This window comes from Podarcis liolepis, assembly GCF_965112155.1.
Source record: "Podarcis liolepis genome assembly, chromosome: 17".
Classification (NCBI taxonomy): Eukaryota; Metazoa; Chordata; class Lepidosauria; order Squamata; family Lacertidae; genus Podarcis; species Podarcis liolepis.
Genome location: NC_139571.1, coordinates 9434498 through 9462056, shown reverse-complemented (window position 1 = coordinate 9462056; position 27559 = coordinate 9434498). Strand labels below are relative to the sequence as shown.

The window sequence follows — 27559 nt, the reverse complement described above, 5'->3', positions numbered from 1 at the left end:
CTTTCTTCCTCTGCCTACTGCCAAAGTAGAAAGCAACTTATTGCACCTGGGGGACTATGAATTAGTTCATCATGGGTGGAGTTTTTCAAAACAGATAACTGAACTAGGAGTGAGAATTCTTTTTAATCTAATACTGTTTAACATAGTATCCAAGGATCTCAAAGGTGAGCAAGGAGATTCACGGTGAGCCAATAGCTTTGCTGAGTTGGGAAAGGAGCCAGCATTATGCATGGAAATCATACATGCCACCATTCTAACTCAGACTTTCTCAAGTGATGCTGGTAAAAAAAATCATTTTAAAAAATATTCGTCTTAACCTCACTTTCTCAGCTAAGCACCATGCACTTCAGTATACACTCTTATTTCTCCTCTGATTCAGTAATCCACTTTCTTTCCCAGAACCTAATCTAAGAGCACCTTTTATCCCTTGTCTAGCTACTGCTTTATGCACCTCTTTGCTTGTGTACGGTCAGGAGCTTTTCAAAGACTTAGGGGGTGGTATTGTGGAGCTTTCCACTTCACAATGGTCTGCAGACAAACTAGTCTGCAAGCTTCAGAGCAATGCCAGATTAAATTCAAAACAATTCCCTGCTGAACAAACTGTACTACTGCAAGTGACATGGGTACCTTTCGGCATGACTATCATAGGTGAATGTAAATTGCATGTGATGATATGTGCTTCTGATATTGGCACCTGAACCAATGGCTTCAAGTTACATGAAAGGAGATTCCAACTAATCATCAGGAAGAACTTTCTGACAGTAAGAGATGTTTGACAATGGAACTGATTCCCTTGGAAGATGATAGACTCGCCTACACTGGAGGTTTTTGAGCGGAGCTTGGATGGCCATCTGTCACTGATGCTTTAGTTCAGATTCCTACATTGAATGGGGTTGGACTAGATGACCCTCTGGATCCCTTCCAACTGTATAATTCTATGAATCTCATACAAGTAGCGAGAGAGTAAATTGCACTTTCGATCATAACTTCAGGAGATCCAGTCCCATGGTTAAACAAGAAAGCAGGCAATAATCATATTGAACAGTACAGGAGAAGTACATGGGCCAAAATGTGGGCTCTGGCATGCCCAAATTATATCTGATAGTTTTACTGCCTTTTATTGCATATCTTGTTCCATGCGCTGGACTCTTTTAAAATGCCCTTCTCACATAGGACTCCATTATTAAAAGCAGAACACAGCATTTCATCCTAATTTAAAGGACAGGCGGAATGCTCAGTGCATCATGTAGCCTTGCTACCATTCCCCCAAATTCATTACATGTGGAGTAAATAATGCATTATTGCCTTGGCTCAAAATATGCCAGACTATCTTGCAAAGTCTGAAATGCTGGGGTAGCCCCCTTTGAACAGAGAAGACCGTGGGCAGGCTGCCTATCTTAAGAAGCTGGTTACTGTGGGCAAACAACAGACAACTGCTGCAGTGTTGTGGCTGAGAAAGAGCTGCATCTGAGAGGCTGCTGGTCCAAATGTAATCTCACCTGAAGGCTTAGCCTATCTCAGCCTCAGTCCTCTGTAAAGGGGGTATGTGAAGCGCTGCAAACAGTGTTTATGTACAGTAAGAAGTTCTATTACTATCTGGTGTGTGAAAGTCATTACCCACCTCCTTTTGAAATATGGGTAAAGGGGTGAGGGATCCAAGGATGCCCAGAACTCTTCCGAAAGCATTTCAAGAGGACATGCCTAACCAATATAGCTCCTCAGTGCTGTGATATACCTCCTACCGTATATCAAATGGAATGGCTAAGGCTCACAGGCTGGCAAAAGTTGAAAAATGTGCTTAGTGTGTCCTTTCTAGAATCTCAGTCAAGCAAGCAGACACATGCAAATCCTTCCTATATGATGACACATTGTTCTATTGCATATGTGACCCACCTTGGCTCCATGACAGGTGGGACTTAAATGAATAATAAATTCATCAATAATGCAACCTGAGGGAGAAAAGCAAAAGAGGAAAGGATAGGCAGCCTTTATGCTGTGCACTCTTCATACGGCGCCAATACTGGACAATGGAAAGAGGTCACTTCAACTTTTGCACCCCCAAACCACTCCATAACCTGAAAGTGTTTGATATCAAAGAGAAGTCCGGGGAGAAATCTGGCCATATTGATGGACAGCCCTTGATCAGACGACAAGAGCAGAGAATAAACGAAAGTTCCAAATGGCAGGAGCAAGGGGATACATGGTAGAAGTTGCAAACAGGGAGGGTTGCCAGACTTTGGATCTAGTAAAAGCACCTTCCTGTTTGCAAAGCATGCTTCTACTAATGGAGGCTGAGTTAGCTGTTGCAGTCAGTGTCATTTACTAGACAGCTAATAACAAATGCTCCTAATGTGGCAATATAGAAGAGGCCGTTAGCAAGTAAATAATCACAAGCCATAGCTCTTTGCCTACCTTCACCAAAGGAAATAATAATATAACCAAACAAAAAAACCTCACACAAATATACACCCCTAAGAAGAAATAGTTCTTCTTTTTAAGTATTCTGAATCTAGAGATCTATTTGTGTAGCGTTTAAGGCTGTGTACACAGGGTTGTTGTGGAGATTTGAACTCCTTAAATGCAATGCAATGCAACACAGTACAATAAAATAAAATAAACAATACGGAAGTTTTCTATTCAGCTTTGCAGAGCTGTCATTTACTGCCATGCATATGTTTGTATGAGTCCATCCCAGTGGACAGTATTTGATCAAATGGGTTTTGCAGGTTTTCAAGGGCTTCGACCTGTACCCCAGGAAAGCTTCAAGCTCCCAGAAGTCAGACTGACAAAGCTGCAAGAGAATCATAGAATTGGATCCCAAGGGTTATCTAGCCCAAGCCCCTGCAACGCAGGAATCTCAGCTAAGGTATTGTGACAGGTGGCCATCCAACCTCTGCTGAAAAAAATCCACCACCTTCCAAGAAAGTCTGCTCCATTGTCAAACAGCTCTTCCTGATGTTCTCCTTTTGTGTAACTTGAAGCCATTGGTTCAGGTCCTACCCTCCGGAGCAGGAGAACAAGCTCGCTCCATCTTCCATGGAACAGCCTTGTAGATATTTGAAGATGGCTATCATGACTCCTCTCGGTCTCCTTGTCTCCAGACTAAACATACCCAATTCCCTCAACTGTTCTCATAAGGCTGTTTCCAGACCCTTGATCGTCTTGGTCACCCTCTTCTGCACAGGTTCCTGAGAGGGAGACCGTTCCGCTGTTTAACAGCTCTTACTGAACCTATGGATGAGTGAACCTACTGCTGTGGTTGTTATAAGCACCTATAAGATCATCCCTGTGGCGACTCATACCTTTGGAACAGTTTTAAAGGGGTTTTTTTAATTTAAAAAATTATTTTAGCAAGTGAAATAAAACATGCTCAATTGTATCTTCCATTTAGCTCTTTAAGAAATGCATAGTTTCCCACAGAAGTAAAATTACCTTAATCAAAAATGGATTGCAATCAGTTATAGTAAAATGCATTATTTCACTGACTTGTGCAGTTCGTATCAAGAATCAGAAAATTGATTGAACAGGATTCCACAAACCCCTTTACGGGAATGATATCCCCTTGCCCTCTCCATTCTGTTTGCACATTTATCAGGCTTCCAATGCAGGATCAGGACTAGTGCACAAGTAATAGTAAGGGGGTGCTCAACTAGATGTGGCACAGAAGATGTGCAATCAGGATCTCCCGTGGCTTCTTTAAAATGTAACAGCAGCCGTGGGAGGGTCCTGAGTTGGATTGGGACCACTTTCCCCTTTTGGTTCCCCCAATTAAAATACCTCCTCCCTGTCCCCACTGCTTTTTGTTCTGTGGGGTGAAACAGAGAGAAATGAAGAGATTTGCATAGAGGTTTTTCTCCAACCCCCGCAAAAGCTAGAAGCTTGCATCATTTTTACAGCTGAAATGAGACATGTTAAAGACTTGTGATGAAGTTATGACAGTTGGCATTTCTGTCAGGCTGTTATCTACACATTATTTTTCTAAAATTTCTCACTACATTTCTTAATAGGACTGAAGCTTTTGCTTAGATTGGGAGCCTATTAAGGCAGAAATTGTCATTTTTGATGTTTATAGCAATAGCTACATAGATAATACTGCCACCTTTTTAGGGTTGAACTTCACGCCATCCTAGCAAACACGTGTTCCCAAATCCACATTTGGCAAGATAATGCAAGTGTGGATTGCTCACAGATGAGTATTTGGGGCGGGGGGGGGGGAGAGTATGGTTTACCAATCCAGTATCCATTGAACATGCCCCAAGCCCACTCCCCAACTGGGATTTACTTCTGAATACTTCCGGTTTTGCAGCCTGGCTGCTGAAAAATCACTATTTAAAAAATAAAATTTAAAAACAGGTGGCAGTTGGGGAGAATCAAGGATAGACTCACAACAATTGTCTCCCCATTGGGGTATCCTTTTAATATAGAAAGGGGGATATTAAACTTTTAGATTACTAAATAAAATTATGAGGAAGCCATTGGACTAGGAATACTGTTTTCCTCATAAAATGGTAATCCTGCTCATAAAACCAGCAAAAATCTAGATTTGTGGCCTAAAGCATTCATTGCTGTCCTCTCCTAAGAGTGATGGCAGAAGGACAAAAGCCAGGATAAACAAAGCAGTATAGTGGAGGAAGTCTCGTTCAGGATTTATTTCACCTGGGCTTTAATTTCTAGGCACCAGTGCAGGATTAGCTTTGAAACTCAGGTAAGCTTTAAAACTGCAGAGTGTTTTTCCACTAGCCCAAGCAGTTGGGTTTTGGCAGGCACTTCTCACCCAGCAAGAACCTGTGGATGAATTCTACTTCCTGTCTAACCACCACACCTCCACTTTGCCTTCATTACTTTTACTCCTGGATCTGAAATTGAACAGAGGCAAAGCTGTAACTGTGTGACCTAGCATGCAGAATCATGGCCTGCAAAAATAAGCTTCGGCAGCTAGTCATCATGGCAGTCCCTTCACGAGGTTTGGGCACCCTGCTCCACGGGGTAGCCTGTGGTGCAGGGGGCAAAGGCATCTTCCAGGGCGCAGCATTTTCAGGGGGCTGGCTGTACTGTTATGGGGAAGAAGGGGCAGGGGTATGAGACTCTGCCAGCACCGTTGCGCACGCTTAACTACGTCTCTGACCCATTGTTTTTCACATCCAAGTACATAAATTAAAAGGAGGCCTTATAAATGAACTTATGTTTCTTGCATAGGGTACTATTGTTAATAAAATTTAAAGATGGGATTAACCTTTTGTGACAGATCATCGCCATCACCATCACCAGGACACTGCTGATTATTTGTTATCTATTACAGTATAAGAACAGCAACAAAAATCACTCGTATGAAGAGCTCTTCTGATATCTTTTTCTATCTTGTAAGTGTGAATTTGGTTCTTCACTCTCATATGAGACTCTGTCGTTTGCCCTGTCCTTCTTCCTTACTATCTTCTACAGCGACAGAAAATATATTGCCAAATTCCTGAATGTTCAAAATATGACCCTGCAGCATTTCAGATGAAAAGGAATCCTACACAGATAACCCTAACCCGAAAAATAGCCTTGGGGCTGGATCACTTTCCTGAAGGTTTCACCGTGGCAACAGCCTGTACCGCCCCACCATGTGCATGTGCGTCCACATGCTCAAGAACAGAAGCATAAAATGAACACAATGGACAGTTCAGAGATCAAGTTACATTTTTTAACTGCCCAGTTGGTTGGTTTGCCAGCAACAAGGGAAAACTGCCTTAGTCACTATAATATAAATGCCAGAGATGATCCAGCTGGCTCATCTCACAAAGTTTGCCTAGCAGTTGCATGCTCAATTCAGTATTTAAGTGGTGATAAGTCTTTGGGACATTATGTCTCAGGTCTATATTAATAATGTAAATAATCTGGATAACTTTTTAAAACATTTTGTTTCTTTAACTTGTTTTAGCACGATAGAGTTTGCGGTCTTGTGGGTATCATTATGGGCTGAAAGACAGGTTAAAAATCTAGTAAGTGGAGGAATAAACAGACAGAAAGGTGCATACTTTCTTTGACACATACGGACCTGTGTTTGTAAGTGGAATATGTGCTAGATAGTGGTATGAACATGAGGTGGGATTTTGCATGCCCATGCTCAGATTCTGCATGTTTGTGCATGTGATAAGATTATGTGGCAGGCAGAAGGAAGGAAGGGGAATATCTCTGTGATAAGAATGTGCTGTATGTAAAATTGTCTAGGAAGGTCAGCGGGGGGGGGTGCTCTTTACTTTAAAAATAGGAGAAAGGGGAAGGAAGAGAATTTGTAGGAAAAGGAATAGGGGAACACTGTTTGCTACTTGCCCAGCCTGGACGTGCCCTGAGCTGTGCAGAATAGATGATAAAAGTGTGCCAGAAATGCCATCCGCAGGCGCTGTGGTGAACCTCCTGACATTGTCCAGAGGCTGCTGTACACATACTGGGTGGGCACATTCTAAAAAAGGAGAAAAGACTCCTGACAATATTATTAGACTGAAATTAAAGAAACACAAACTGTGCTGGGATACAGGAGGTGGCAAAGATAAGACTACTGAATTTAACATAGCCGAGATTTGCAGTTATTCTATATAGGGAAGGAAATGTGCAACTGGCAAAGAACTGGCAAAGAAGAAAACAAGCCTGATATCGGGCCTCTTACAACTTAGACGAAAATAAAAGAAAAAAGAAGTGAGAAATAAGGGAGTGACAATAGGAGAAGGAAGGAGAAACGTTTTTGGCTAAATTCATTTTCCTTAGAACTTGGTGCAGCAAAAGGTAAACGCACCATCACCCGGCTGCCAGCCCATTCGGATTTCAAAGTCTGCAGCAAATAGAGTGTACCTGGGGCAGAGGCTAAAAATTAACCAGTATTTTTTTAAGCTGGAAAGAAAAATAAAATAAAAAGGGAGCCGAAATAAATATATAAGAAAACAAAATTAAATAAGAACATGTGTGCACAAACGTGCAGGCAGCAAGGGGGAGGGGTGTTGAAGAAGAAGAAAAAGAGGCCACAGAAACAAAAGAAAAAGGGTTCTAAAATTCTCTTCCATAATCCCTTTCCCCTGAGAACCTTGTTCCTATGTGGGACAGCAGATGTGGAAAATTCAGTTTTATTGCTCTAATGCTGCTGTACAAAGCATAAAAATGTCCAGGAGTGTCTGTTTGTATGTTTGTAGTTTGCAAGCCGTGGGCACGTCGATATGCTAAATCAAGCCAACAAAAGAAATTGGGGTGGGGGGAGGGGAATCAAGCAAAGGAAACAAAAGCCTCACCTCAAGATAAGCACATTTCTTAATTCCAAATTCTAATAAAATTGAAGTCCTGTTCTCTCAAATAATCTGCCATTTACATAAATATTCTTATTCTGTACCACCCAGCCTGCGGGAAAAGGGGTTCTCTTCACCCTGGGAAAGTTACAGGCATCGCAGGTAGGAGAGAAGCAGGAAGTCAAGAAAGGCCACGGTAACTTTTTTCGAACTGCTAAGTACAGTGGGGTCATCCCAGTGCATTTCCGAAGCTAGCAATTTGTTAATTATGGATGAAAGGAAACACATACATAGGAAAACACACACTTTGGGAGGGAAGCAACCATTTTAAAAATCAAAACTCAAAATATAAAAACAGTGAGTGGTGTTGTTTGCATGACCTACCAGGAGTGTGAACAAAATACGCCAAGTAAAGATCCAGTTCTTTAATTGTGACTCCAATGTGGTGTGGCTGGACGCAAAGGCCCGGGTTTGAGCACTGCGGCGACTTGTATAACCGCTCCCCGTCAGTACTTTCAAGAGGGATCCCTTTGAACAAGATGACCATAACTAGGTCCAGCCTCCAAACCTTGTCAGCCTGCCTCAGGCAGTCAATCCTGCGGATTTTGCCCTTCTGATCTGGGTTGGAGAGGACACAACACGGTGCTTTCTTGCCCGTGATGGTCAAGACGAAGTCCTCGCGAAATTCCGGGCGGATGTCCTTGCGTAGCTTGGCCAGCAGCCGGGATGCCCATTTCTGCTTGATCTCAGGCTTTTCACCAAGTAATTCGTCCTTCACAGCGCGCTCCTCATCCTTCGACATCCGCTTCTCATGCTTCTTAAAGTACTTTCGTTTCCGAGCTTGCAGGTTGAACCATGTGTAAGAAAACGCACGGACATGAGGAAGAAGAGCTTCAATGAAGGGGTGGAATTCATCCTGGGGAGAAAGGGCGAGAATAAAGGGTGCAAAACAAAAGAAGGGGGTAAACATTAGAATAAGAAAATAGGGAAGTGAGAAGAATCACCCTTAAAGCTGAAATTTGTATGTTAAATTATATATATATATATGTATACACAAACCGACAAAAATTAAAGGAAAAAATATGCAAGCCCAGAATACGATCCAACCCAGCAACAAGATAAAACACAACAGTAGAACAGGGATGCCAAGCAGGTATGTTGGGAGTGTGGAGGATTAACACTGTTTCCAGAATACCACCAGAAGATAAATTTGGAGATTAAAAAAAAATCAACATAAGTTAATTGAATTAAAATTTGACTACCTTTAAAAATAAAAGTAATAAAGTTTGTTTGGAAATGTTGCAATTAAAGACAAAATTGGCTATGATCTCCCTTGCATGATACAATGCTCAGGATAATTTATATATACTCGATCAATTATTTTAGGAGGCTTTCTGACTTTATTTTTTTAAAGTAAAGATTTCCCTAAAGCTAAAAACATCCAAGAGAGAGGGGGAAAGTCAAAAATGGAAATAATTACCATTGCTCTGGCTCATCCCGGCGAAGCTAAGCCCCCGATTCAGAAATTCTGGGCTCAGAATTGCAGAGTGTGGAAGGGGGGTGCTATTGGGGCTGTGAGGTGGAAGAGGGAGGAGGGGAGAACAAGGAGGAAAGTAAAAAATATAAAAAGGAAGTGCACAGAAGAGTGCAGGATATTTCTTAAATTGGGTGGAAAACAATTGTTGGCTGCATTCTCCACTGCAAACTGTTAGCCAATTTTTTTTTAAAAAAGTATTATTTAATAAAAACAGTGGGGTAGCAAAAAAGGAGGATTAAAAATTGAAGAAAGCAGGTTAGGAATGGAAACATCAGCGAAGGACAAAAATAAATCAACATCACCACACACATACACACACAAAATATGTTTTCTTTTTTAAAAAGTCAAATGTCTCTTAAGGATAATAATAATAATAATAATAATAATAATAATAATAATAATAATAATTGGAAGGATGAAGGGAAAAAATAAAAACAGGCAGAATAACAGCAAGTGATCAGGAGGGGGAGTTGAGCGGGGGGAAAGAATCTCTCTCAGCGTTGGCAAAAATGCAAAGATGCAACTTAGATGTGGCTCCCTCCGCCTGAGAACAGGGGCGATCGCAGGTCTAGGGGAAAAGGGACAGACTCCGCTCTGGAATCAGCTGTGATCGGCTGCTGGCAAAACCCAACTGCTGGGGTATGAGGGATTTTGTTGTTGTTGTTGTTTCCCCCCCTTTTTTCCTTTCCCTTTTTCCTCTTAAACTCTCTTGCTCGCTTGCTTTCTCCTTTCATGCTCAGTCCCCAACCATTTGCCTGTGCCAATGCCAGCAGAAAAAAAAGAGAGAGAGAGAGAGGAGAAGGGATCCACCTATTTGGCAAGGAGACACATCGTGGAGCAGCCAATGGCTGCATCAAAGAGAAAGGGAGGTGGAGGGGGGGGAGGTTGGCGGAGAAGGAATCAGGGAGGGGGTGGCAGAGAGAGAGAGAGAGAGAGAGACTGTGCAGTTAAGAGATGGAAAACAATTTGCCAAATCGACAAGTTCATATCTAATGAATAAGCAAAGTCCAGCCGCAATGAAATTTTTATTGGCCAGCAGATTTTGGCAAGGAGGTGACTGGCAAAATATTTTAAATAAATAAATATCATAGCATCCACCCACCTCTTCTCCCCCCCCCCCCACAATCTCCAAAAAAAGACAGTCCCACAAGGCCTCAGAAAAAGCAGCTGTTCCATCTTTCTCTCTCAATCTCATTCTCTTTCCGTCCTCGCTGCCTTTCCAACTATTTGTACAAAAAAAGAGAAGAAAACCCTGAAAAATATTTCCTTCCAATTACAACTCTCTCTTTCAATATGCATGTGGTTAAGATATTGCCGCCCTACTTTTTTCTCAATTCAGGTAGCATTAATTTAAAATGCATACAGATATTATTTCTTTGCAAGTTCCTGGTATTGCTACTCCAGGCCTCAGCAAACATCTTTGCTTTCCAAAACTAGGGTTTCAGTCAGCCCTATGAAGCTCTGTGCCACTTCCTTACTTTCTGCAATTTTCACCCCGATATTTGCCAAAAAATTAATAATACATGCAGATTAGAGCAAACGGACCAGCATCACAATATGAAGTTATTCACCTAAACCAAATCCTTATTCCCTCTATTAAAATTTTATTTAAAAATGGCAAAGCTTAAAATGCATTGTTTTGAAAGTTTAAATAGCTAATTTAATCTATTTCATTCCAACATTCACTTTTTTGTTGCTTATTATTGCTTCATGCCACATGCGCAACTAAAAGGGCATCAGAAAACATGACTGGGGGGGACTAAAATAATTAATTTTGAGGAGAAAGAATAAGTACATAAAAAAGTAAGAAAAGTATGACGACCAGAGAAAAAGAACGGTGGTGCATAAAACAGGAAAGCAAACAGGTAATTAAAAAAGGCAAACGTGAGAAAAGCTAAATTGTAAAAATGGTAAGATTTAAAAAAGAAAAGGTACGAAGAGACGCGAGAAAAAATAAAAGGCTTGCATTAAGGAGTAAAGAAAAGGGTGTGGCCTTGGGGTGCTTTTGCTGGACTTTTCTGAGTGCCGTCCTCAAGGAATTGGGCACAGAGAAGGCTGTGAGGCAACAATAGCCGAACTCACAGTTGCTTTATTAGAAGACAGCTCCGCTTGCTTGCTTGCTTGCTCCCTCTAATTCAGCCCATCCATGCACAAAGCGCCTTACCACCCGCAACCTCCCAATATCACAGAGCAGAGACAGAGAGGTTTGCATCAAAGAGGGTGAATTCAAAGACAAATCAGGGCTCTAGTCCCACCAGAGAAAAAGAGGCCATATACGCCTCCCTGCAGCACCATCAGATACTCTGAGCACCTCTAGCCCTGACTTCACTCGCAGGGCTGCCACCCTTATTCCTGCAGCACCCTCGACAAGCCAAATGCTCCGGTGGGGTGCGCGGAGATGGCACAAAAGACAGACCTACGCCGAGCATTTGCCTACTGCCCACTGCCAGCTCCAGGCCTTGCTGCCAGCTTTCCAGCAACTAAGCAGGCAGCTAAATCAGAGCTCTCGGATTTGTGCTCGCAAATCGCAGGGTGGAGGCTTTCCCCCGCCATAACTCATTTGGCTGGAGATGGGGGGGGGGATATTACTGTTTTTCCCTCCCCCACCCCTCTCCCGCCACTTCACAAATCTGGCACAGGTCAGCCTGAGATACATTAAAAGCAGGATGCGGGGCCCTCCAAACCTCTTGCCGCTCATAAATATGTTGTCTGCTTGCGAAAAACACAGGCCTCCCCACACCTCTCCATGACCTTGGCGACAAACCCCCAGAGGACTGTAGACAAAGGTGATCTGTCCGCAGCTGTGTTAGGTAATACCTGAGCCTGCCCCCTTCCCCTCCATCAGGCAGATTAAAGGTGGGTGCGCAGGCAGGCAGTTGAGGTGGAAGAGTTCCATCCCGACACAAAAGCTCGGAGATTATTTTTCTATATCTGTGTCAAGAGGGGGGAGGGTGCAAGTCGAAGCTCAAGAAAGTAGAATAAAAGAGATAAAAGGGAAAACGAACTTGTGCCCTTCTCCCCCCACTCCACTCCCCCCAAAAAACATTTTCGAAGTCTGCCATTGAAATTCAAAACTCATTTGAAATTCTCACTTCCTTGTTACCTGGGAATATACAGGTTCCCAGGTTGTTTTTTTAGGCCCGGGATCCATCTTTTACAAAGGACTGCATGACCTTCAAAACTTTTAAACAACTAAATCTAATGCACGTTTTTAAAACAACAAGGAAGCTTTGGTGTGGAACGAAACTACAATATAATCAGAGCCTTTACACTCTTGGAAAGCTTCGGTGGGGGTGGACATTGTAGCAAATTAAAATTAATTCAATTCACACTAACTTTATAGACATGTACATGAGGTGCTATGAAGACTAGACTATGAAGAACATTAAGAAGAATGAAGAAAACAGAATGAAGAGCAAAACAAAGAAAAATCACCCACTTCTGTCACTACTACCCGTAGCATTCCTTTTCTTGTGATCAGAAGTGCTCAGTGTACAAGACAGAGGTACGAAAGTACAGCTGCTTTGTCAAGGTCAGGTGGCACTCAACAAATACAAAACTCAGGACTTGTAACAAGATGCTATATTTAAAAGCAGCAGCAGCAACAATAACAAACAACAACAACATTACTCTAATTGCCTTAAGAGATTTCTAGTCTTGATAGGCCTTTTTCACAGAACAGCAATATTTTTACACACTTTCAGGGCTGGCTAGGAAGCTGAACAGTACAATCCGATTTTCACCTAGCACCTCCAAGACAAGAAATGGACTCCTAGGGCACACCTCTTGGACTGCACATAGATTTACTGATACCCTTGAAAATATTGTCACCCCAAGCGACCACTTCGGCTGCTTGTGCACTTGGGCTGGCATAGACAGCGTCCGTTTACAATATGACGATTGTCACAGCAGAAAAGCTCAACATTCTTGACACATGCATTGAACTAGCATATAAGATAATCAGTGTATTATGGCAGAATTGGGCATCTATGGAATTATCTGAAGTAAGTTGCAAATGGAATTCCACAAAAGACAGGAAAGTCGCTGTTATATGGAACAGGTTTTAATTCCTTTTTTTAAAAAAACACAACCTCATAAATGCTACAGCCGTGCTGGTTCTGCTATAGTAAATAGAGGTTTGTTGAAATACCAGTGTATGTACTTGCTATTTAAGAAAAGTAACACAGAGGGATGACAACAGAAACAATGGAAAGGTTGTCGAGCATCACCACCCATTCCTAGCGATTGCAATGGGAGTGCTGAATGCCCAACACCGAAAACCAGCAATTCATTTAGGAGCATTTATTACAGGCACCTTTGAGAACGCACACTTTAGGACAGCCGTACTAGGCAGATTCACTCCATTCCAAAAGCACAGCAGATTTACGGAACTTTAAAGCCCGAGTCTGAGCTTTCTAGGATTCAGCTTATAATGGGATCAAACCACCGCTCGCAATTACGATGCAAGCTTGATTCCTTTCCGTGAGACGTGTGGTCATCTGGGTTCAGTTTTCAATGCAGAAAATTATGAACCTAGGAAGGTTTACCCTGTTGCGACTTAATGAACAAACATTATTTTAATATTTATTTTTAGTGTTTTGTAGGTTAAAACTCTGCACAAATAACCTGGAATGAATAGCATTTTAGGAAAACATCTCTTGTCTCTAAGGCAAATCAATAAATAAACAGGGGAGGGAGAAGTAGAGGCATGTAGGAAAGATATGGAAACATCTGCCTTAGTAGAGGGGGGAAAGGGGTAGTGGGGGGAAGAAGGGAAGAAAATATGCTGATGGAAAGACAGGTTAAAGGAAGGAAGTGAAAATGAAGAGGAAGTAAAGATTTAAGAGATTCAAATGAAGAAGAAAATTTCACGGCCAAGTATGGCTCTCTCCAACTCAGAGTTTAGATGTGGGTTGCATATACCCTCTCACAAAAATACCACCATCTCTTTGTTCTCACAATATAAGGCAACTCTTCTCTCTTCATCAGTTCCAGATTCATTAACAAAGTATGATGCCAAAGTGGAGAAGTTCTTAAGAACGTTGTCTGAGAAAGAGCTTTTTGCTCTCTTCCTCTCGAAGCAAGGAATTTTGGGGGGTGGGTAGAGACTCCCAAGTCTTGTACAGAGCTTATGAGTTTTAATTACTTCAAGTCAAAACTTTCTAACTCTGGGCCTCCCCCCTTTTTTTTAATGGTCTGCTCGTTTTGGGGAGTCTCTCTCCTTCTCACTTTCACTCTTGTTCAGCAATAGGAGCACCGTGTAAAGCTTTCTTGGGGTTGTCATAGAAACAGTCAGTAGCACCCTGGCAAACTACATCCCTAGTGAATGAATAGCACATAAATTTCTACTCTCCACAGGGCTAGTGAGACCTGCAACATATTAGCCTGTGGCTTGCCCCTGCTGAACCCCCATCCCCGAGTGCCAAAATAATAATGCTTTGGCCAACAATGAGTCAGTAGGATTTTGTGTCCAGCTTGGCCCAGCTCCAGAGACTGTAATATGGGGTACAGAATTTGAGGGGGATGCATCTTCCCTTTCCATTATTATAAAGAGTTATGAAATACAAGATTTCGCAAAACAAACTGTGATTTAAGTAGAGTTCTATAAAAACATGCCCAACCACAACTGAGATTTCAAGGAAACAAAATCCACTAGAAGCAAACAACAGCTTCAGCCGTGGGTTAGGGCAATTAGACTCCTCCTCATCATTGCCACAAATAGACAGAAATAGACTCCCGATTATAGACTTTAAAAAAAAGATTTTCATGTTGCGCTCTTGCCTCTGACACAGATTTCCATAATCAGAATGCCAGCCCAAACCAATCCAAATGATGCATCAAATATACCCTATTTAAACCACCCCCAAAATTAGATAAAATTCATTTTCACAACCAGATGAATTATTTGTTCACTCAGATCCTCATTTTGCACATTACTGTACACAATAAAAACCTACAGATGACTATAAGTCTATGTAATAGTTATATCACTTTGATTCTCCTCTTCATTCTTCAGAGTTAACACACAGCGTCTGCCTGAAAAGTTTTTCCCTCTCTGACCTGATTTAGCACAAACAAGAGAAAACTGTGCGGCAGACTCAACGTCCTAACGAACTTGAGTTAATTAATGCTAGGAAAGAAAGAAGCTCCCTCTCAGCCTCTTGAATCATGGTTCACTAGCCTTTTCAATTTTCTATTTCCAAAAAAAAAAAGGTGGGGGGAGGTTGCATTCAAATATTTTTCCCGTCTGAGCAGGGAAAATAAACAATACACAGAATTGGGGAGTGGGGGCAGAATTAGAGCAGCACCGGATAAATGTGTGCAGGAACACACTATTTTTAAAAAATGCTAAGTTTATTTTAATATTTCCATCTTCTACAGTAATGTGAGTTGGCAGCAGCCTAAGTGATGGAGAGGGCAGGAATAAATGAGTCAAAGGTTTTTAACTGAAGTTACAAAATGACTCCGTAATTTCACATTCAACTAAGCACTTGGAGTTAAGGGCAGAAATAGTCGGGAGCCGAGAAAATGTGTTTGTGGTTCTTTTCACATTTCTACCATTCTAAGTAACAGGGACAAAGAATAGCTGGAATTGTGACTCTCAGGTAATTAATCCAGTCCTGCCTTCTGTATGTAACCAGACCTCTATTCAACACCTGGATTTAGACTGCAAGATTGAGAGCCTCTTTGATTACAAACTTACTGAATAAAACTGCTCAGCCTTCTAGCAGAACTGGTGCCCTTTAGCTAGAAGGACTAGGCTCTCTATTCATCAGAAGTACATTTTGTAAAGACGTACTTAGGGTGCAGCTCTTGAGCACACCTATATATAGCCACGACAATTCCTACAGAATAAAGAACCAGGTCTGAGACTGGTTTTAAACCAGCTGAAAGTTACAAATCATTACATGATGCCAGCACTCCAAGGACACTACTCCAAATTCAGTGGAGACACCTTCAATTCTAAATGCTTCTGCTGGTGAAATATACTCAAGACATTTAGATACAATATGACTGAACCACACTGTGCTACTATAGCTGTCAATAACCAGCCTAGGCTGACATAACATTCCACCAAATCGGGTCAGGCGCAGTATGAAAGGAGAATACATCTTGTAGCACAAACCAGAGATAGCTTGCATTAGTACATTTTCTCAGCTTTATTTTTGTCATTTATTTTATGGTAGCAATTATCCTAACGAAGCAATAGGATGTTTACCAATTTCCTCCCTATTTATTGGTAATTCAAATACAGCTGATCCAAATTCACTTCCACTGTTAAAGAAGAAAGTGGCTGCCTAAGACATCTCAGTGTGTAAATATATGCCATGCAAAATTAAAGAGTTTGTTTTGCTTTTGTGGCACAATTTGGCTTGGATACAGCTACTTTTTCAAAGACCACAACCTAGAGCTGAAAATAAAGCTGAAGAAGTAGATGGGCCTCACTATATGTCTTTAGTTGTACAACCAAAAACTCATTTGGAAACCTAGGGCTTTTTACGAATATTATCCTTGATGTAAATTTTACGAGCAGCCCAAGATCTGGCCAGTTAGGACAGAATATTATTATAGTCATGCTCAGTGCTTTTTTTTCTAGGGGGGAGCACTGGTCACACTAAGAAACTCTGGCTTGGGATGGATTGAAAGCTACTGGCCCAGGCATGGCAGGTATGCCAGCACTGAGTGATCGTGGAAGGCAGGGAGCCATAGCTTTTATTGGATAGAAAGAAGATACTAGAGAATTAACTCCATCTCCTAAAGGCATATCTAATGGAACATCCATCTTACTTGTTTCACCACGGGAATTAAGATTTTTATCAGACAAGCGCATAAAATGAAGTAGATGGCTGCACCCGTCTTTGATGCTCTAGATATATGAATCAGGGGGGGAAATGCATATGATTTACATATAACATTTTACAAACATCTGTGATGACTTACACTCTGACTGTGGACAGGTAGTTAGTTATTCCTCTGGAACAACAGGAACCATTTCCCTCTAACTGCTATCATAGCACTGGCCCTGAGTGAGCCTTTATTTCATACTAGAATAATCTTAGTTATATAGTTGATAGTTGGATCAAATATCATTTACTGATGGATTTGGATTTTTAACTAACCCTACTACAGACTCTGAGCATCTTCAAGCTACTGTATATACAGTATAAACATACAAAACAGAAACCAAATTAAAATTAAGCAGAATAGCACCAATTCCACAATCTATTTTCTTCTTTCACTTCGCCCTCTCCTTGTCATGTTTCTCTATTTACAAAAATGGCACACCACCCTCCTAGCCAACTTTGGATCTCTCCCCAAACATTGCCCAAGCAGTGGCGTAGCATGGGGGGGTGCAGGGGGGGCCGGCTGCACCGGGCGCAACATCTGGGGGTTAGGGGGCGCAAATCCACGGGTTAGGGGGCGCAAATTACTTGCCTTGCCCCGGGTGCTGACAACCCACGCTACGCCACTGTGCCCAAGTAATCTCCAAACAGTGGTAGCTTGTTTTTAAGCAGTGCCTATAAAGGTGGAGAAAGAACTGTCCCAGCTGGATGCACTCAAGTCTTGCATCCCTACAAGGAAGAAGCTTTTCACACAGACTTCCTAATTTTTAATCACACTTAATTTCTAATCACTTTATCAATATAAGAATGAGCCAATATAAGAATGAGCATCAGGTTTGTCAGCTCCATCCCTCTCCTCCCACTCAGGTGCAGCTGCAAGAACAGAAGCTTTCACTGTGATTTTAAACTAGTCACAGTTCAGCATTACGTCTAAATCGAGACAAACTATGGAGTTATTCTTAACTATGGTTTACTAAAATAAGCAAACTTCAAACTATGGCTTATGAAGCTGCCTTGTTTCAATAAATCATCGTTAAGATTAATCACACTTTAGGTTTTGGACACAACTCTAAACTGTGGTTAACTGAAAATGGAAATGAAAGCTTCGGATCTCCTCCCTGTGGCCTTCCCAAAGGAAGAATGGCGATGAGGTGGGTATATCATTCATATAATGATAAATCATTGGGTCTAAATACATACAGTAATTATCAATTGACAAGACAAGATAAAATCCACTTCAGTCTTATCCATTTCCTGCTTAAAGAAAACTGTTTCCAAGAGTTACATCCTATCCTTTCACAAACAAAACTAAGAAAATGATAAATTTTCAAAATCCATTTTATAGAGAGTTGCAGAAGTCATGCAGGCATTGATCAAGAGAGGAAGTGTGTTGCTCATCATATCACTATCGAATTGATATATGTGACGGTCACACCAAATGTACACACACAATCACTATAGTGATGACAACACTTCTGGGAGCCAGTTTCAACTTTCCTAGGGTACATCTATGGAAACCACCAGCAAATATATTTGAGCAGAGGCAGTCCAAAATGAATAAATACAAACCATGGCTATGAAGGGCAATGTCACTTCTACAAAACCACATCCAAATCTCTGAATGCGTCTCTCCATAGACAGACTCTGTGTAAAAATGGTAATTGGGAGAAGCACGCGTCACATCTGTCCTTTATTCCAATAATCAACTGCATTAAAAGAGACATGGTACCCCATTGCTACAATGCTCTTCTGCAGCAAATCTCCTCTAGGTGTTAAAAAATAAAATAAAAATAAATTTGCAAGATTAAAAAAACCTACAAGAAGCATTTTGATAACTAAAACCCCACACCAAGCACAAACAGGAAAGATACATAAATATAATGAAACATGAAATGTCTCAAAATTAAAACAACGGCAGCAATAGCACAACATTCACAGGGAAGGGAACTGTACAGTGGTGAGTGAGTTGTGCACCTGTATTATGCGCCTGATGAAGAGGGTTCTAAACTACAAAAGCCAAGGCTACATGAATTCTGTTCGTCTTTAAGGTAACACGAGACTCTGCTGATTTTGCTGCAAGAGAGTAACATAACTATCCTTCCAGCTTTCAACATCCTTGTGCAAACACGAAAAGCAACCCTCACCAACCGCTTCTCGCACCTGAAACACTGAAATCTATTTTCCCCCCTCATTGGTATATAAGCTCAGAAGTCCAGCTATTCCACACAGGTTTATTATTTCAATCCTCCAAGAGTTCCCCAGCTTTCCCCTACCCTACCCCACAACATAAAATCTTGCTTTTGTAATCCAATGCACTACACAACAGGACTCAGCAGTAAAGTGTCTGTCAATTTAAAAACCAGAATGAATGAAATGATTTTGTGTTCCCACAACTTCAGCTACCTAAGATTCCTGTCCGGTTTGTGAAATATAGATTTAAAAGAAAATACATTTTTAAATAAAAATAATATTTTAAAAATCATCTACAACAACAGTAGAATCATCTTCATTTAAACCACCTCCATCCCCACTCATATGTTTTTACTTTCATCTCTACCTCTTTCTTGTTCTCCAGAACTCAGAACACTATAGGAAAACCATTGGTAGAAAGATTATTTGCCTATGAATTATAAGAACAAATAATTCAGACTGGTGGACGATAAAACCAATTTAAGTAACTGAGATAATTCTGGTTTAATTGCAGTAGAGATGGCAGATCAGGATCTTGGACAAGGCAAAGGTTGGCAACTCAATCAGGTTTGCAGACTAAAGGAAGTCTTTGTTGCAGTTTTAAACTCCCCCCTAAAAAGGCATTTAAAAAGCATTGCACGGAGCAAGCAATAAATACAGCTCAAGCTCTGACTAGACACCCTGGTGAATTTCTGAGTATTTTTGTCTGAGATAATGTAGTGATATTAACATCACCTTAAAAGACTGAGGACCAAAGCAATTGTAGAGAGAGGTGCTGAGTTTTGTCACTCGCACTGGATTTTCATGTCAGGTTTGCAAATAAAATAGTATTTTAAAATATATTTCTTCCTAAGTTCCCGGGAGAGGATAAAGTAATGCACAGTAATTATTCTACTTTAAGATTTAAATAAAGTTCATTCTGACACACTGGCCAAGTTCTCACTGAGGGGAGAAACCTACATCTGACTAGTCCTCTTCAGAAAGCAGGTAAGGACATTTCTCTCCAACATTTTTCAATGTGCAGGAAATGTGTTTTTATAGAGGGGCATTTGTGTGTACTTCAGCCTGCACTTCAGGGCAGGTACAGATTAACCACCTCTGTGAGACCCAGGCCAAAGGCTGCATCCTGAACACAAGTAGCTCCTGTCGAAATCAGTGGGATACACTCCCAAGTAAACGTGGTTGCCCAATTTATTTCCCAACCCAACAAGACAAAGATCAGGATTCTGCTTCAGCCAGAATAAAGTCTGGCGGTGTCCAGCTTTGAAGAAAAAAATCAAAAACCCATTGCTTATCTATTTAAATGTTTTACTTATTAAGATGCTGATTTGGACACATCAGGTTAATCTGAACGAAACAGTGAGGGCATTTTGTTGTTTTGTGACAATGAAATTACTTGCAACAGTGTTACTGGAAATGAAAAAGGTAAGACGTCTCCCAAAAATCAAACTCTACAGCAAAAAAATCTTGGGACTGTTGTTTTTCAAAAATGAAGATTTTTATGAATCTGGTAAAAGAAATGGCCCACACTTAGCCTCTTATTTATTCTCCAGCTCACCTAATAGTAGAGGGGGGTGGATATTTAATGGCGGTAGGTTGTTGGTTCCTACACATGCACATACATTGGTGTCACCTACTGGTCTTGACATTAAATGTTGACTCGCATGTTTCAATGAATGAGCTATCACAGATTGCTCAACACAGAGAAAATGTTTGCGGCATTCAGTTTCAGCTTGAAAACCATACAGCATTTTCAAAGGAGACAGTCCACATGTTCAGTTGTGAGGTGTCAAAGTGTGAATCAACCCTTAGATATCAATGAGCGTTTGCTTTGCAATTGCCATGCTTTGTTAACTTACTTTTTATAGGGCATCTAAATGACATCATCATCAAATTGCTGTTGTCCTGCACTGCTTCTGTTTTTATTTTGCTTTTCAGATTGCAGAAAATCTAACATCTTTTTTTTAAAAAAATAATGGAACAGTAATTCCCCACCTTTTTTATATTTGATTTTTTTTTTTTTTTTGCAGGGACATGCCAAGTAGGGTGAGTCTATGGTCACACATCTGTACTCCACAGTGCCACTATTACTTTACAAGTAGTCATTTTATCAGTGTGTTTTTAATTATATTTTGATTTATACAAATGTCTTTTTTGCCTTAAAAAAAACAAAAAATACCCTATTACAATATTTGTGTGATAGTGCTTAAATAAAAATGACCTTTAATGCAAATATTAAAATTAATTTAAATTTCAGGTCAGTGTCATTTGAACACCTTGTTTCCCTCATGATCTTTTAAGGAGTGATAAAATACACACACATAGATAGCATGCTTAAAAGGAATTATCTCTATGCTATCTACATGGTTATAATATGCTCACTATTCTGGACAGAACTTAGTAGGTTATAAGTATGCACACGCAGACAGTTGGAAGTATGGAGAGTCAAGGACAATTCCACGTGTAGCGAAATAGCTGTGACAAGGAGAAAGGAGTCTACAGAAATTCATCAGAGGGATATTCAGCCATTGGGAGTTCTGCCCATATGAGAATCTGTGCCACAGAACAACTATTTTTTAATCATTTGGGCTCTCCATTATTCATTAGGTTTGTATTGTTTTCAGCAACAGACCTACTACTAAGGGGGTGGGGACCACAAGGACCCAAAGTTTCACAAATATGTATTTCCTCTTTTTTCTTCAGTACTTCTCTTCTGAGATTGTTTTTAAAATTATCATACATTTATCCTTTCAGATCAACTGTTTATAAGCCCTTCGTGGCTCACTCAGAAATGGGATAAGGATGCAAGGACAGGAAGTCTTGCTGCAGGGAGATAGCCATACTCTATTGGTTACTTTTTTAAAACACACACACAGGAGACAGCTGACTATAGCTGGAGCAGGGATGCACAAAACTCGAATAAACGAAAGGCTGAATAAAAAGTAAAAGCTTCCTCTAGTGGCAAGGCACCACTGCACTGGGGATGGGGAAGAGAGAGGCGTCTAGATGTACATCCAGCACATGCTTATGCCCACTAAAATGAATTGTTTTTTTTAAAAAAAAAATCTGTATCACCCTTCATCCAAGGATTACAGGTTTACAATGTAAACACAGAAAAACACATACCATCATAACAAACAATAACTCTCCCCTCCACACACAGTTTAAAAGAACAAAGCTTGTTTGATTAGGCAAAGGCCAATAAACAGGCAGGGGTAGGGAACGAGTGGTCCTCCAGAGGTGGCTGCACTTTCCGCTACCATCAGCCACATCCCAAATGGCCAATAGCTGAAGACTGTGGGAGCTGTAATCCAGTAACATCTAGAATGCCACAGGTTCCCCACCCCTGGGCCATAGCTCTGAGGGTATTCAACACTACTGAATATTCAGCATTCAGTACTACATGAGGAGGAGGAGGAGGAGGAGGAGTATTCATTGTTAAATGGACCAGTAAAAGTTCAATTATCTTGCAAGGAAGCAAAATAAAGTTTATAAACTAATACAGGCATGGGTGGGGAAGAAGAGTCACAAAAATCAAATTATGGGAATGGCTATCATAAAGGATCTCATATTAGCGGAAAGCCTGCCTAATTTTAGTAAGGGGGTTCAGCAAATGTCATATTTCAGTTACAGATAGGTAGCCGTGTTGGTCTGCCATAGTCAAAATAAAAAAAATAAATTGTGCTACTGGAAGGAATTTTTTTATTTTGTCATATTTCAGTTATTGATTATATGCCATTTGTCTGTTACTGATGAGTCCACAAGGACACAGGAACAGTATTATTAAAAAGGAGCATATTTTCCGTGCCCTAATGCCTGTCTTTGTGTGCAAAGAAGCATGTGTTTATTTTAGAGATGCTACACCTACAAAGGAAAAGCAGATACTTAGATAAGCCATTAAAAAAAAACACCCAGTAATAAATTGCTTTAACAAGATTGGGTTGTAAGGTAATTTTCACAGGAGCTATGGATGCGATAGAAAATATTTACATTGGCAAGGATTATCACAATGTACTGGGTGGAAAATTCTATTTTGTTACTGTCGTCCATCAATGAACCAACAGTAAAATGTACTAGGAAGACAGCCTCATGCTCAAGAGGTATTTAAATCAATCACTGTCTAAAGACAAGAGTGAATGAACAAGGATGTAATAAATTTTCCTCTAGAACAGGAGATGCAAAGGGCTGTTTCTAGCCCTCATCATTGCACATATACATTTTAAATGTACTTTATAGTCAGCCTCTTCCCTAGGACACATCTGTAAAAACATCCAAAAATCCCACACCCTCAAAAGCTTATTGTGCCCCGTGAACGCCAATTCAAACAAGAGCGCATTCCAACATGGCCACACTGCTGTTCACTCTTTAGGGAAGGGAAATTGGGACTGGATGAGTTTTGCACAGTGGAAGAATAAAGAGCCAGAAAAAAAATTAAAAAATTAAAAATCTACAAATAAAGTTTCCTGAACTTGAAGCATCTACGTAACTACACATTAGTTGTTTTCACATATTACATTCACTTTGGCTTAGCATGAATGAGCAGTGTACTAGTGTACCGCTATTCTCAAGTTTCCACTTTGATCCTTCCCTTCTTCTGGAAGCAACAAACCACAAGCCTCGACTTGTCGCGTTACCTGGTCTCGTGGTTTGTTCCCTCTAAACCAAACACAAGTGGTAAGCCAAGAATAAATGCTGCTTGTCTGCATTAAACCATTAAACTATGGTTTTATGTGATGTGCAAACCATCCACAAGGAGAAATTATACCAAAAACAGGAATGCAGGAGGCCTGCACAACTTGCACTAGTCATCATGCCAAATGCAGCATACGCCACATATTATAGGTTGGACGGGCCTGGTCCACTGCAGGAGAAATCCTCTTTGAGTAGGCAAAGGGGGCAGGGATGGGTCGGACTCGGAGAGCAAGAAAGCAGGTTTGAATGAGCCTGGTGGAGAGTGGGGGGAAATAAAGTTTTTGCGCAAGCAGAAGCAGGTGAATCAGAGATGGAGGACTTGCATGGGCCTGGTCCATCCATCCGGTGGAGAGCGGGTGGGTGGGTGGAAAAAGAGTGTTTTTGCGTGGCCGGGGGGGGGGGCAGAGAGTGAGAGAGGGGTTTATTTTCATTGAATAAACCACTGTAAATCGCATGTGCCAATGTAATGGATTGCATTGAAGTCATTTCTGCACCAGGTAAAGAAATTTTTAGCCCCCCAATTTACTCCACTGTTCTTTATTTTGCCCAACCAAAGGTGACAACCCTATCACAGGCCTACTTCCATCTTCTTGGCATTTTCAATGAAGCAACACAGAAATGAGGCCTTATTCGGTAAGAAAAAAAACCTGTATCTAATGGAAACTGATTGCTAACTTCTTGGAGCTGGTTAAGAACTGTAGACTATTCAGAAGCTTTTAACATCTAAGGTTGGTCAGCATTTCTGTTTGTTTATTTTCTTATATGCCAGATGTTTTCTCCTGTCCTATCTAAATAAATGTCTCCTAAGAAATATTCTGAGTTCTGCCTCAGAAATTCAGCAACTCAGGTGTACATAAGCCTCCTACTGCTTGGTTCTATGTTACTTCATATAATATTCTTTAAGAGTAAAAGAAGTTGGAAGGCTCCTGCGTTAACTTTAGAAAGAGGGTATATAAAGTTATTACTCCAGGAAGTGTGGTAAACCATTGGCAGGTATTCAGAGTTTGGAAGCCTGTGTGAAAGCTTGCCAAAGTGTACCACGTTTGTGCATTAAATGTCACCCCATGAGTGACTTTGAAAAGTGTCTTGGCTCTGTTAGCATAGTTGCTAAGTAGCCAAAAGGGGGGACAGAGCGTGGAATAACGTGCCCTACTTCTGTGCGCCTTTAACAGATGTTAACAACAACAAAATAGCATGTAGCTAAACAATGGCTGGGTGCAGTTGTTCACCGGCACCATGGACCATGGTTTAAGAAACTGTGGGTGAGCGCCTTGGATTATTATCTCAGTTTGTTAATCTACATTAAGTCAGCTTTGCCTAGTTCAGATGTAATAGGAAATCTCTGGCTTAGTGCAAGCCAGAATTTCCATGCTGAAGCTGGTGAGCAGTGAAGGAAGAAGCAAGGGAGGAGTATGTAGCCCCAGGACACGGCCACCATTTTGTAAACCACAGTGTGCATGTGTGTGATTTCAATGGCATGGGAGAACTGTGGAAATGGCATGGGGGAAAGCCTTAAATGTCAACTTTCCCCATCATCATGGTCCCAATCCGAATTCTACCCCTCTCACCCCACCTCACTTTTGGCTTCAAAGTAGAAGACTTAGTTCATTAATCTCCCGGGGCACTTTTTAGCTTCATTGCCAAATGGTGATTTCAACAATGGAATTTCACATCCAACGCCAGTATTTTTTCAACTGCATAATACAATTATTCTTCTCTGGAAACAAATCTGTTGGGTGCATTATAGCATTTTCATTTGAAGAAGAAAAAAGAAACAACCCTTTCTACAAAATAAGAAGCAAGTCATGTTTCCTAAACGACCCATCTCAGTTCTTGAATCCGGTGTAAATACTGTACTGGGAAAGACCTCTCAATGCAAATGGGGTTCTATTGAGATATGGAGAATAAACCCTAGCCTGCAGAGAACGAAGGGTAAAAAAATGTCAACAACTTAAGGTGAAAATATTTGGACAGGGTCTAAGACACACTAAGAAAGCAATAGAGGAAAGCAAAAGAAAGCTGAAAGAATTCGGAAGAAGTTGAAAGAAGCAAAGCTGCCTAACTAGTTAGCATTAGTATCCTAGGAAATGGTATGCAAGCAGAGGAGTGTTCACTCATCAAAGCATATCTGAAAGCTTTTGCAGGAGGGCTATGAGTTAGATAGGGGAGGACGGGAATGCAGGTTGAGTTTCTCCCTGGTACACAGATATTTGCAGCAGATACTTCTCCCCTAGGTAATGATGTGCGGGTGCTAACCCTGCCTGAACAGAGGCAGGTTTGTTCCTCCTACGTGTCTCCCCATTAATGAAGATAAGTCCTGCATCCCGTCGTTAAGACCTCAAAAATAATTCTCTCTTCCCGGAATGCAAGCAACAAGGGTCTCAAAGAAAGTCAAGATTCCTCCCTGCCCTCCTTAGAGTAAAGCTCACAGCCCAAAGTAGCGTGCTACTCTGCTTTCAATGCTTATTCTCCTGCTTGCCAATCTTCCCTTTTAAATCTACCTCTCACCTACCAAAACAAAAACTAAACTAAACTAAAAAATCCAGGCTACTCTGGCTCATGTTAAAGAGAGATTTGCTCATTTGCCTGTGGCAAGGCTTCTTGGATAGATTCAAATCCTGCCTAAGTGGCGGCAACAGCAACAACAAAATTAATTATTCCCATTTAATTTAATCCTCATATCCTTTTGCTTTAGGGCACAGTTCAGCTTCTGGAACCAAGACCTGCAGGTTTCTGCCTGAAAAGCCTTTAAGGTTCCGTCCCCCCACCCCCCACCCCAGTTCCCCTTCAAATGCAGCCAAATATCCAAGTATTGGTGGGCAAATGAAAGCAATAAACCAACATTTTAAACTAAAATGCTACAAGATCTTTGTTTCTTATTTTGAAAAAGTTTTCTTACTTTTCCCACATGAAGAAAAAAAGACGAGGAATCAGAGAAAGAGAGAGGAAAATGGAATCCCTCAAACAGATGCCAGATTCCTAGGTGGTGAGAGAAAGGAAACCAATGTGCAGCTTGCGAGAAGGAAGATTTCACGGGGGGAAATAAATACTGATCTCTTTAATCATATTTCATGTATAGGGCTGCGCTGCCTTGTCCCATAACTGTAACACTGAGAAAATAAAGGGGAAATATGTCTCCTGCCCTGGCATCAATTTACACATCATTAATTACAGCAATTTATTATACTTAAAATGGATACTTTGACCAATTTTTCCATCCTGCATTCCAAGTCTTCTTCACATATTTCTGTGTGGCCAAAAGGATCAGAGATGCATAGAGCAAAGGGTAGTCATTAACAGTTTGATCCCATAAATTTGCTGTGCCGGAACCCAGCACATATATATCCTTAAGAAAGGGGCGACCCAATAACTTTACTGGTATGAAAGCCATTTAGGGTTAGAATGACATGATTATAAAATTAATGTAAAGCAGTATAATTGCACAAAATGTCACACTCCAATTGCTGTCTGATAACGCTATTGGCTTAGATCCTAATTTTCCTTCCATGAGCAGAAGGAAGTTCATTCACAGAATGGAGCTTCCCTCCCTTCTACAGCCCCCTGCACCCCCTGAAAATCTGCTCCTGGAAGACGGGGGACCCTTGGAAATGGGGAGGGGGACTGCAGTGCAAAGGGAAGTTGACAGAAACTGGCTCTTACATGAACAGCAAAGCAACTTGGGATCAAAGCAATAAGGTAACACCAATGTTTAGAATCAGGGCATTGAACAATGGGTAAGACTGTGATTCTATGCACACTAAGGAGCAAATCCCATTGAACTCAGAGAGCTCAACTCTGTGTCAACTTGCAAAACGAAACTGTTGTTGTAATGCCTTTTTATATGCAAGTAATTCAAGTCTTTGAGCTTAAATATTGCTCTTAAGGCCCAAATCTTTCACAGAGCACAGCAATTAAGAAACGTGAAAAATGAACTTCAAATTACCCACTTTTAAAAATACCTTAGCCTACTGTCATTCAACCACACCACTGCCTATTAACTGAAACAAAATACACATTTCTGTGCCTTGATCTCACTGTATAAT

The 27559-nt window shown here is 40.9% G+C and overlaps 1 protein-coding gene and 1 long non-coding RNA gene across 14 annotated transcripts in view; one reads left to right on the top strand and one right to left on the bottom strand.

Annotated features, from left to right (window-relative positions):
• Positions 1-27559, bottom strand: part of NFIX (nuclear factor I X) — a 256420-nt gene that overhangs the window by 127253 nt on the left and 101608 nt on the right. For 9 of the 12 annotated variants that reach the window (XM_083483095.1, XM_083483093.1, XM_083483089.1 and 6 more), the window contains one exon: positions 7638-8169. In XM_083483095.1, coding sequence (XP_083339221.1) covers positions 7638-8169 — 532 coding nt within the window. Of the gene's footprint in view, positions 1-7637; positions 8170-8733; positions 9566-27559 lie in introns of those variants that run through there. The other 3 variants (XM_083483090.1, XM_083483088.1, XM_083483096.1) reach the window with 3 other exon arrangements.
• LOC310697035 lies at positions 15543-26734 on the top strand. Of its 2 annotated transcripts, XR_014520890.1 has the most exons (4): positions 15543-17123; positions 17272-20249; positions 24073-24149; positions 26431-26734. It is a non-coding gene; the product is annotated as an uncharacterized lncRNA (long non-coding RNA). The 2 variants fall into 2 exon arrangements; XR_014520891.1 differs by lacking the exons at positions 15543-17123; positions 17272-20249 and adding an exon at positions 23430-23498.